At 37.3% G+C, this 12,215-nt stretch overlaps 2 protein-coding genes across 3 annotated transcripts in view; both read right to left on the reverse strand.

Annotated features, from left to right (window-relative positions):
- Positions 282 to 872, reverse strand: LOC109831384. Its single transcript, XM_020398710.1, has one exon. The coding sequence runs from the start codon at positions 870 to 872 to the stop codon at positions 282 to 284; it is 591 nt and encodes a 196-aa protein (XP_020254299.1).
- Positions 5,986 to 12,215, reverse strand: part of LOC109831744 (nuclear pore complex protein NUP107) — a 39,438-nt gene continuing 33,208 nt past the window's right edge. The window contains exons 16-25 of one of the 2 annotated variants that reach the window (XM_020399143.1): positions 11,405 to 11,503; positions 11,107 to 11,295; positions 10,758 to 10,932; positions 10,487 to 10,643; positions 8,762 to 8,964; positions 7,658 to 7,799; positions 7,421 to 7,584; positions 7,219 to 7,335; positions 6,995 to 7,098; positions 5,986 to 6,397 (exon numbers count right to left, since the gene is read on the reverse strand). In XM_020399143.1, coding sequence (XP_020254732.1) covers positions 7,021 to 7,098; positions 7,219 to 7,335; positions 7,421 to 7,584; positions 7,658 to 7,799; positions 8,762 to 8,964; positions 10,487 to 10,643; positions 10,758 to 10,932; positions 11,107 to 11,295; positions 11,405 to 11,503 — 1,324 coding nt within the window. In that variant the 3' untranslated portion in view covers positions 5,986 to 6,397; positions 6,995 to 7,020. The remainder of the gene's footprint in view (positions 6,398 to 6,994; positions 7,099 to 7,218; positions 7,336 to 7,420; positions 7,585 to 7,657; positions 7,800 to 8,761; positions 8,965 to 10,486; positions 10,644 to 10,757; positions 10,933 to 11,106; positions 11,296 to 11,404; positions 11,504 to 12,215) is intronic. The other variant, XM_020399144.1, reaches the window with a different exon arrangement.

A 12,215-nucleotide genomic window follows, 5' to 3' on the forward strand; every position in this document is an offset into this window, starting at 1 on the left:
TCGAAGTTGTTGTCCAATTGACAATCATGTTCATCTTCAACGATCATGTTATGCATTATGATACAAGCTGTCATGATATCTTTCAGCACACTAGGTTGCCAGAAACGTCCTGGTCTACGAACAATCGCAAATCGAGCTTGCAACACGCCAAAAGCTCGCTCAACATCTTTTCTTGCGCTTTCTTGTTGTTGAGCAAAGTACTTATGCTTGTTTCCTCGAGGTGCTGGAATAGTCTTCACTAATGTGGACCACTCTGGGTAAATCCCGTCGGCGAGATAGTATCACATATTATACTCGTGGTCATTGACAGTATAGTTGCACGGTGAAGCTCTTCCCTCCGCAAGTTGTGCGAAAACCGGTGAACGATGTAGAACATTAAGGTCATTGTGAGACCCCGGCAGTCCAAAGAAGGCATGCCATATCCAAAGATCTTTGCTAGCTACGGCCTCCAAAATAATTGTGGGTTCATGAAAATGTCCAGTATACATACCTTGCCAGGCAGTTGGACAGTTCTTCCATGTCCAGTGCATGCAGTCGATGCTCCCAAGCATACCAGGAAAACCTCGTTGTGAGCCTTCCTCGAGCAGGCGTGCAACGTCTTCATTAGTCGGTGCACGAAGGTATTCCTCTCCAAAGATGTTGATAATCGATCGAACGACCCTCTTCACGCTCTCAAGCGACGTACTTTTACCGATCCGAACGTAGTCGTCAACGGAGTCAGCGGATGCTCCATATGCGAGCATCCGCATAGCTGCAGTAATCTTTTGAAGACTAGATAGTCCTAACTGTCCAGCACCATTCCTCTTTTGGACGAAGTACTTGTCATGTTCGATGACTGCGTCGTGGATTCGAAGGATTAACGAACGCCTCATTTTGAACCTTTGACGAAAATAATATAGAGGATAGGTTGGTGCGTCAGCAAAATAATCTTGGAATAACCGATTGTGGCCTTCCAGTCGGTTTCGATGGAGCACGATACGTCGTTTGTGTTGAACTGAAGTTGAACATTTCTCTTATTCTTCTTCCTCAACGACAGCAGCTCCCATAAGAAAGAACGTCTTTATCATTTCATCATCGCTAGAGCTAGATGAGCTAGACATTTTATTCTGGGAGATGATGGGTTGATGAGAGAAGCCATCGAATTTTATAGGAATCAGTTGGTTGACGGTCAACGTTTGCGATACCTCGAACTTCGTGCCCAACCTCGAAGACCGCGGGTTACCTCGAAGACCGTGTGCGCTCCCTCGAAGACCGTGGGTTACCTCGAAGACCGTGTGCGCTCCTTCGAAGGCCGTATCCAACGGTTAGAAATAAAATACAAGAGGTTTAAATATAATTAAAAGTAATGGGTAAAATATTAAAATAGAAGAGGGGTTTTTTTGATATTGTTGGAGCTCCTAATTAGGAGCTTGTTGGAGCTCCATAAAAGAAGGAGTGCCTCCCAATGCTTAATTTGTTAATTTTTTATTCTAAAATGCTTGAGAGCTCTTGAGAGCATGCTGACTAGGACTCCCAACTAGGAGCTTGCTGCACTTGCTCTAAGCGTGTACAAGAACAATTTGGGGTAAATTACACTAAACCCCAAAAGCCTTTTAGCATTTTGTAGTAAACACCCAATAACTTTCAAAATTGCACTAAACCCAAAGAGCTTATTGGAATTGCAGAAAAACACCAATATGTTTTCTCGTTTTGCAAAAAAAAACGTTAAATTAGAAGAAAAAAAAGGCAATATAAAATGCATTTTAAAAGTTATTTGTGGTTTAATGTAATTTACCCAAAAGATAGTGGGGTTTTCTGCAAAAGTCATTGAGGTGTTAGTTTGATTTAAAGTTAGGGGGCGTTTACTACAAAATGTTGAAAGTTCTCGGGGGTTTAGTGTAATTTACCTAACAATTTGCTATTTACTTTTGTTTTTTAGTGTACATCATGACATATTTCTATTGTACAATCAATCCGTAGACGTTCATATGAGCAATGTAATTATACGCAATGAGCTAGTTTGCAAAATATATTTGATGACGCTGTGAATACTCTCGTTCTCTTATCTTATTCTAGCTAATTGAAAACTCAAGAGTTAGATTTGAACAAACATTCGTAATATATTCTAAGTGTGTCCATATATTAGTTGAGCTAGGCTACCATTAATAGTATCCAATATGCGGATACTGTCAACCCAATTTTAAAAATCGAAACCGAAAAATAAAAATCCAAACCGGTAGATGTGATCTACTACACATGAACTAGTTAGAAATAAAATTCCAAATGATTCCATCATCATTAACCCACGCAAAATATATCGTCAAAATCAACATTTCAGAATTTTCATGAAGTTGGTTAATTTTCGCCTCTTGATATATAATTTAAAACACGTCGAAATCATTTGAAATTTTATTTCTAACTAGTTCATGTATAGTATATCACATCTACATGTTCGGATTTTTATTTTTAGGTTCTGGTTTTTAAAATTGGGTTGATCCGCATGTTTGATACTATTAATAGTAGCCTAGCTCCGACGTGTTTTGAATTATATATCAAGAGGCGAAAAATTAACCAACTTCATGAAAATTCTGAAATGTTAATTTTGACAACATATTTTGCATGGGTTAATGATGATGGAATCCTTTGGATTTTTATTTCTAACTAGTTCATGTGTAGTAGATCATATCTACCGGTTTGGATTTTTATTTTTGGATTCCGGATTTTAAAATTGGGTTGATAGTATCCGCATATTGGATACTATTAATGGTAGCATAGCTCAATATAATACAGAGTTGACCTATACTACTATTAATAGTATCCAACATGCGGATCAACCCAATATTAAAAATCGGAACCTAAAAATAAAAATTCGAACTGGTAGATGTGATATGCTATACATGAACTAGTTAGAAATAAAATTTCAAATGATTTTGACGTGTTTTAAATTATATATCAAGAGGCAAAAGTTAACCAACTTCATAATTCTGAAACGTTGATTTTGACGACATATTTTGCATGGGTTAATAATGATAAAATCATTTGGAATTTTATTTCTATCTAGGTTATATGTAGTAGATTACATCTACCGGTTTGGATTTTTATTTTTGGATTCCGATTTTTAAAATTGATAGTATTCGCATATTACATACTATTAATAGTAGTCTAGCTCAACTATATATAGAGAGAGAAAAATGGGTATGCTTGGTGTTGATGACTACGACCAAACAGTCAACCGGATCCAGGCTGGGATCGGTTCTGATCCGAAACTGGATCGGTCCCCCCTGAGTCCTCGCCGGGACGAGGTAGGTGAGAGTAATGAAGGGGCCGCTTCCTTCTCCGACTTTATGCCTAGTTCTTGAACAGGGGTTTGATGTCCGCGCTGCGCAGACAAGAAGAACCTGTGAGAGGGTGAGGACCGATTCCCCCGTAGTTCCTCTAACAGTCAAGTTAGTGAAACTCGAGTGGGGAAAGGAAAGGTCAGGACCCTAGGTGGTTCTTGAAGTGGCAATGTGCATGCCCAGAGGATCTACGTGAGCTCCTCTGTGTAGATGAAGAACTGTGGGTTCTTTCTCTCTTTTAGAGAGAGAAAGCTTTCTTCTTTTTTAGATCTTGTCCCCCTCAGAGGTTAGGAGTATACATGTATATATCTGGATTAATAGGTCCCCCTAGCCCTGCATAGGGAGGCGGTGATGAAGTACGGGCTAAGAGCCGAGTCATCTTTCGCTTTACAGTTGTCGGTTGGTGACTGGAGAGGAAGTCACTTCGGCATGGGAGAAGGTGTCTCCGTATTTTTCGGAAAGTGATTGAGAGTGTAGCAGAAGGTATGCTGGCATGTTGAGTCATCTCTCGCTTTACAGGTGTCGGCTGGCTACTGGGGAGGAAGTCACTAACCTCCTCTCCAAATATATGTGTTGTGGCTAGGATTTGAACCACTAACCTCCTCTCCAAATTCCTAAATTTTACCACTAGACTAAATAGCCCAAAGTATTCATGACATAAAAATATATAAAATTTAAAAAAAAAATAAAAAAAATATTCGGGGCCCGGGCCGGAGCCGTCGAGGCGGCCCGAGCCGGCGGACTAAATGGACAGGCCTAGCTATAAATATGGACTATTTATATAGTGATTTCTTTTTAATCTGTTTTGCATGGTCGTCTGAGATTAGAACATTCAGATTTTGATACCATTAATGTATCTTCCACTACACCAAAACAACAAAATATGCAATTATTGCATGACTCACTTGTCTCTAGCTTCAACTCAAACAAGATCTCGGTGGAAGGAGGTTTCAATCTGGAATTCTCAAGGTCACAACGGTCTCTTATCTTATTGTTCCTTATCCAACTATATGTGTCAAAGTTCCCTGCCATTGGATTAAAACTCTAAAGTTGTGATGAAAGTTTAGGGTTATAGTTTTCTAGACTAACATTCCCTATAGGTGGAGGGCATGTTAAAACCTTAAGTCACGCAACAGTATTCTTTTTTAGATCTGCTTTAAATTTATAGTATGTAGGAACTAAGTCTAGATTGCCCTGATATTATGCCCAAACTTCAAAGTAACATAAGGATGGTTGGAGTAGTGATAATTCTACACATGAATTATACTACTCTTGTACCACTACACACAAAATGTGGGACCTTTCCTTATAAACTATAAAGAGAAATTATGAGTTTCTATGAATCCCTCTCCTTTGTGTTTAATAGTACAAAAATAATACAACTCCTAAAGTATACTTAGCATTTCATCTCCACTAATAACCACTCCAGTCCTTATTTGTACCCACAACTCAATCAAAGTCAACAAGTTACAACTTTCAAACTGCACCCTCCCTCCCAATTTTGTGGGACTAAGTATCTAACTCCCCTTCACAACAAACACTCTCAATGGCATGCAGGATCCTCAGTGATTGAACTCCGTCCAGTGCTCCCTTATCTCCTCCCCCAAAACCTCCGATGACGACGACCACCACTCACTCCTCCAGCGATCATCGACAGAACCCTACTGAGCGCCGCCAACCTCGCAAAGCTCCTCCCGCGCTGCACGTACGTCCCACACATTCCAAGCCTCATCATTATTATCTTGCGACCCTACCGACAACGGGATTGGGTGTTTCGAATGCTGCTACTCATAAGCGTGCGTGATGTCCACGGAATTTGTTTACTGGACAGTTTATGATCCAAAGAAAGTGTAACGTCCAAAGTCTTTCCGTTTAGCTTTGATCCGTGAACGTGTCGCGTTGATCGAAGAATGCAGAGTTCTGAGTGAAACAAATATCAAGTGAATACGGGTTGTCGTGTAGTTTATTCATGATTAATGAGTTTTTCTATCAAGTGTGTTGTTAATCAAACTGAAATTAAGAAATTCTAGTATTGCAGGGCCTGTTTGGTTGCCATTTTTTTTTTAGGGTTGTAATACTATAGACGTCAGATGCTATAGTATTACAAGTTTACAACCAACTTCTGTCTGGTTTTCAAAATAAGCATGGTGTTGTAGCTTAGATGGTGCTACTGTAGCTGAGTCAACGGTTCCTCTGCAATTAGGCTCTTGTTACTGTAGCTGTTCGTAGCTACTGAGCATTTTTTTTTTCAAAAATAACCAACAGGCCCTTAGGTCCGTTTGGTTCTTTGTTTTTGGGTGTGAAAGAGCCCAAAAACTGCCACAGATAGGACATCTGTGGCAGCTTTCAAGCTCCTCCAAAACCAACCAAACGGACCCGTTCTGGACCATTAAAGACATGTATCACGTCACCAACTAGTACACAAAAATCAAAGTACGCGTCCTGCAGCCCACCATCTCTATTTTAGATCAAAACAATTTTCTGTCCTGCCTGAGCTATGGCCGTCGCATATATTATATATATTATATATATATATATAATATATATTATAATAATAATATATATAATATATATATTATAGAGAGAGAGAGATGAGAGAGAGAGAGAGGAGGCGGGTTAAGTGTCATTGTTGAGAGAGGTTAAGTGTCATTTAGCCTGACGCAAAACATCTGCTAACAATCTCATTATAGTTTAATTTTCCATAGGTTATGGTCTATTGTAAATATTGGTTCAAATTGTCAGCCCTACCTACATTTCACGATAGAGAAAAGAAAATAACACAACAATGATAATTACAATCCTCCGACTTCTTTTCTATTCTATGAATTACAGCGCGCGATACGTAAGCATGGAGTTGCGGCATGAATTAACAACTGCTGGTGATTTCGCATCTTCTAATATAAACAGGATCAAAATGATCAACTGACATGCGTTGGTTGGTTGGTTGATGATTGTTTACACATTAAGATACAGTACAAAATTTCTAGTGCTGCCTCCACAACAAGCAACTGAACTTCTTAAAGGCGACCCAATTCTCCAGCCAAAATTATGCCCATCAGCAGATGATGTCGAAATTATACCTGAATTCAACGTCAGTTCATAAATCTGTGAGTACATTTGATGATCATAACGGGCTCTAAGCTTGTTCAAAATCTTAAAGGGATAAAATAACGGGGTCAATTGCAGACACACCTTCAGTATACCATGTCTAAAGGGAGATATTTATAACTATAAGGGCTTATGTTCAACACATTTACGGGAATAGAGGGTTTTTGTTCAATATACGAGAACAGAGGGTCTCTCTGCAACACATTCAAACATTGGGGATCTTTCTACCATCCATTGATGTCAGAAGCACCCACAGACAATGGGGGTCAAAATCATTATGAAAAATAGGGATAACATTGACGAACATCCTATCATACAAGGGTTGTATACACAATTAACCCAAAAAGAATATAATGATGTCAATAACCATCAGCAATAACAAAGAAGAGGAAGAAAGAGCACAAGTTCAATTTCTTGGGTTGAAGTAACAGAAGGCACAATCAAGGAAATAGTAACTGCAGCAATCGCCTTTAAAAACATCAGATAATCCCGCACTACTAAGCAGACACAACCTAAAGGTAAAACATGGCATATAATATAATTTTGCTCGAAAAAGACATGTACGCTACCTTAACAAACCTCGCTTTTTACTTGTTCAAGCATCAACCATCGATGATTCTTCCTGAGCCTCCATTGCGTACAATGTGCATTCCCTTTCAAACAATAAAAATTCCTATAAAAAAAATTGAGCATGTTAATCATGTCATCCAGTTTTGATTTGGAACCATAGGAGAAAGAAACCAAAATTAAAAATTTGGATATGAAAACCAACATGTACACTATAAAAACATACCTGTAACTGGTGCTGACTAAACAGTTGCATCATACCAGACTCTGCTGAAGCTACAAGTTCGATCAATTCATTACGATGATCAGGTGATTCACCTGACTCAGCAAGAGAAGCAGATACCTAAAAAAATATAAGAAAACAGTTTAAAGAGCAAATCAACGGTACTAAGACAAAGGACCAGAACTTATCAACCTTATAAGCTCACCTGCATACATCGAAGAATCATTTCTGGTAGGCAACATCGGCGGCAGAGACCTTTGACAATATAAGCAGCAGGGTTTTCCAATGAACCCTCATTATCTGAGTACCAAGCATCAAGCCGGGATATCTCCATTGTGACACCCATTTGAAATCGTTTAAGTTCTCCTACTAAAAATATTCAGTAACAGTTGTATACAAAACCGGTCAAAAAAAATAGTAATTAGAAACAATACTAAGTTACCTTTGAAACCAGCTGCCATGACGGTAGCAAGAAGTCCCCCGTCATTTGCTTCATGAACTCCAAGCCCATCACCATTAACAGCTAAACAGCGGAGTGCTACTTCAAGCGTGTATTTATCTTTAGGCGAAATAGAAACATTGACCTGTACATGCAATGATTATTATATTCAAGAACAGAAACACCATAGAGAAAAAATGAGCATTAACCATTAGACTCAAATGAAAACAGCACCTGGGAATGTTCATTCAATGCGAAAAGCATATGAAGCACTGAGCTTCATAATGGATGACAGGGTTTCGACACAGGCAACTACTCCCAAACTATAGGAAAAAAACTATCAAAATCTACTGATCACGCACAAATTCTGCAATTTGTTTTCAGCGTGTTTGTTCAAGCAAAATCATTGATTCACTAAGTTCTTCCCTCACAAAAGCCCAAAATAATATGCAAACAACTGATGTTTTATTTGAATCACACTGTTTGAGTAGTTTTGGAAATACTAAAACAAATTACATGAATTTGACGAATACTAAAGGTTATAGCCAATCCCTGCTTTTTGAGAGGAGACCACCTTAAGATACTAATCAGCTACAATTATGTACCAAAAAATCTGCTAAGTTTTGACCATCAATACCTACAACTGCCAATTTCCCTCTTGTGTTTTAAAACAAATTCCCATCTCCTAATTAAAATAATGACTAGTTTTATATTTTACCTTGACATGTATATTACAATGTACCTCAAAAGTGCATGCCACTTCTCATCAGCCTTTTCATTATGATTCTTAATATTGTCATCAATGGACAGGAACACAAACAAGTACATACTACTTGTATTATTCATACATATGATAGCATCTTATATTTCAGTATTAATGAAATTATAAATGCTCATGTTGAGAATCCTCTACCATTGAAAGTTTGGAATTTTGCTGTCAGAACATTTGAAATTGCAATTCGAACTCTTAAAATACCCAGCTTGGCATGCATGTGAACATATTTATGAAAGATGCTATTAAAAACAAATGAAATGTTTAGTTAGAAAGCTCCGAGTCTTTTGATGTACTAGCATTGGCATGGAAATTTTGAAGAAAATATATTTTACCATCAGCTGGCGCTTTAGCACAATTTCCTCACTCACGGAAGAGTAGAGAGCACTTGTCAATGTGGTGCATAAGGTTGCATCTGGGCACATGCTTTCCCCTGAGGGAAGACAGAGTATTGCAGTTGCATGCAATTCAAGAAATATATTCTCTGTTGACTCGCGTAGGCTACTATGAGCCGCATTTAACCATGGGCTTCCTTCCCCTAGAAAAGTAGCAAAAGGTAAATACCATATCACAAAGGATCTAATTTAAAATTATAGAAGAAAAAGGCAGCATCTGTGATGAACAAAGGAGAACACCGTATCAGCCAGGAATAGGAAAACTAGAAAACTAGAAAACCTTGATAAATGCCATCCTGTAGGTATCAGTTTCTTCCTCAACTTCTTATTTTTAAATAAAACAGTATACCATTGAGGATAGCAAAGAAAATTAAATTACTAAGACAATAAACTAGATAATTAACATTTCTTAAATGACAATTATGCAAAGCATCAACAAGCTAATTCGCTATTCCTCATAAGAAGTTTTTTCCATAAACATCTCTAACAGCTCAGACAAGTAGTTCCATAATCATATCATATATGTTCATCACCTTAAACAAAAAATCATATTTAATTACAGTAGTGCTGGGCCTGCTGGCAATAAGCCCATGCAGAAAATTAAGCAGATGAGAATAGTAACTGTTAGATCGCCCCTCCACTAAGCAGATGAGAATAGTAACTGATCGATATCATATCACCAGACAGGCAAGCTCTACAAGCCTAGAAGGAGATAAATATAATAAATGGTTCAGTTTTAATATGTGAAAGAGGCACTAAATTTGCAGGTGTTCCTCTTAAGACATTGCTAAGGATTAATATAATAAATGGTTCAGTTTTAAGATGTGAAAGAGGCACTAAATTTTCAGGTGTTCCTCTTAAGACATTGCTAAGGATGAATATTATTTTTGTTGACTGCAGAAAACTTTTTTACTACCACGGTTACTACAATCTCTTTTAATGTCATGATCTAGAGACGTATATTTTTAATGTAAAACTAGTCATTACCTCCCTTCTCTTGTTGATAAGTTAAGCATGTCACTGTAATGTTCACAAGAAGGAGGGAAAACTGATAACTAATATAAATTAGCAGAGGCATATTAAAGCTATCTGCCATGTTTTGCTAATGATATCTAAAATGTTGTGGTCACTACTAGACCCTAGCCAAAATCTGAAGATAACTGAAAAAGGACAATGTTTTGCTTCTACTATAATGTAAGTAGCATTTTCATAAATGGCACTACATTTCTTTTCTCTATCCACTCAAATGTTTCATTATAATACAATTACTTAGTATTAATCCAATCTTTAAAAGTGTCCTATTTTTTTATGCTTTTTCATCCATAACATTTTCTTCATTGTACCTTCTCATTTTCAGATTTGGTGACTTGTTAAATGCTAATTAAAAAAACAAAAAACCAACTAAATTTGAAAAAGGAACAGTTCAGTCAGAGCCAGTATTAACCAACAGCAAAAGCTGGAAGGGCGGAGTAGAGCAAATTTTTAATAGAAAAGGTAAAAGTACATGCAAAATTTTTTTCAGAAGTATAAGATGCCATTCAATGTGTACTAATGCCGACTCAAGACTACATCTAGAGGCCAGTATAGAAAAAAAGTGAAGAAAATGCATATTTTGCAATATAGAAAAAATGCTTTGAAATTTATGCAAGAGAAATGTGTGCATACTAAGTAGAAGTGATAAAGATGACTGCAATGTTTCCCTTGCAGCTGCCATAGCATTTTCTTTCTCTTCTGAAGAAAGATCAGCAGGAGGAATAGCAGAGTTCTCCAACTCAATCTTAAGCCAGTTCCGATAAGTTGCATCACATGAATAGTACTCTCGCTATTCGCCAGAAAACAGTATTAGAAAATCCATTAAAGAGCTAATCAGATTCCTGATATTCTACTAACTAATTGAAATGAATAAAGAATGAATGAACAGAATACAGAAGATTACCCAGTCTTCAAATTCGTGCAAATTTTCAGAAACATCATTATCATCAACAGATGGAAAAGTATCATTAGGCTGTTTTAAAGGTTCTGCAAGGAAGCTGAGTAACATATGTGCTCCAACTGGCATTTTAGGGACTCTCCACATAGATATCAAGGCAAACTCCCTGAATAAAGTATTGCTGAAAGCACAAGATAAAGAACAGCAATTTTAGGAAGTGGTGTAATATTTCCAGTTAAACATTAGGAAGTCCGCTACAAAAGGAAATCACAACAGTGGCCTGGAAGCAAGATATTTGATAGACAACTTGATAAAGACAGGTAAAGGCAAAAAGAAACAATATGAGTGTAGATACCTATGAATTAGTGCCCTCGTGAAGAGCTTTGCCTTTATAATCTCAAAATCATTTATAGTAGTAGGTGGTGTGAAGCAAAGCCACTGTACAACCATGGCCTTTTGAAGGGACTGCAACCGATGTTGCTCTGCAACATCCGATAGCCCATCATTCTTACTACATCTGATTTCTCGAGACCGTGAAAGAATCCTAGCAAAGTAAATACAGGATAATGGTCACTTGTCCAGTGCTTGTTTTCAACTCTTGCAAAAATGATTATCCAAATCCCAGACAGATTCATGCTGCTTAACAGAAGTACCTTTCTATAATTTCTTCAAAACATGCTTTGGATTTATCTTCAGAAGAGAAAGGCAAGTACTCCACTGCAGCCAGGAACAACTTGTATTTGACATGCATACTGTTATAAAAAACGCACTGGTTACTGTGTCCTATTGACAAAAGCAGAGACTGAGCAAGAATGTTAATTATTTTGCAATGGAGGACAAAAAACATCCAAAATACTCCTCCTAAGCAGCTCAAGTAATTGTACACCTAGAGCAGCAAACAAGAGAATCCCCTACATATTCATGAAAAGATTATAGAAAATATGATAATCCTCTACATTCTCATGAAAGATCATAAAGAATATGATAAAATTAATTCAAATATACATGCCTACAAAATAGCAAGCATAAGCTTAGTCTATGTTTTACGACTAAGATCTCTCTTAAACTATCTAGGTCTCATAAAATATCAGGGGTGGGATTCCCCTACCTTTCTTTATCTTCTCTTAAAGGTTAGCATTTTGGAATGGTTGATCATTTGAATAAGCTTATGGTTTTCTCTTTTTTCCTCTTGCAGGTGGGGTTCTCTACATTTTTTTATCTATTCTAAAGTTTTCCAAACTTTTATGCTTTTCAATGTCAGAGACAAAAGCTACTAAAACAACTTAGCCAGAATTAGATGTCATCCGATTCCAGCAAGAACAACGCATGTGCATAATGAGTTTGGATTCTTTGGGAGAAAGTAATAAGCCTTAAGAGTCATTGAGTGCGGAATCTGACAAGATCTTGCACTGACTCCAAATTTAGCTGAAAATTTTGATTGAAACCTTTGAGTTTACAATCTTG

This window comes from Asparagus officinalis, chromosome 2 (assembly GCF_001876935.1).
Source record: "Asparagus officinalis chromosome 2, Aspof.V1, whole genome shotgun sequence".
In the NCBI taxonomy this organism is placed as follows: Eukaryota; Viridiplantae; Streptophyta; class Magnoliopsida; order Asparagales; family Asparagaceae; genus Asparagus; species Asparagus officinalis.

Excerpts from the sequence above, each read along its gene's own strand:
- LOC109831384 (XM_020398710.1), bottom strand. The coding sequence starts at position 872 with ATGAGGCGTTCGTTAATCCTTCGAATCCACGACGCAGTCATCGAACAT.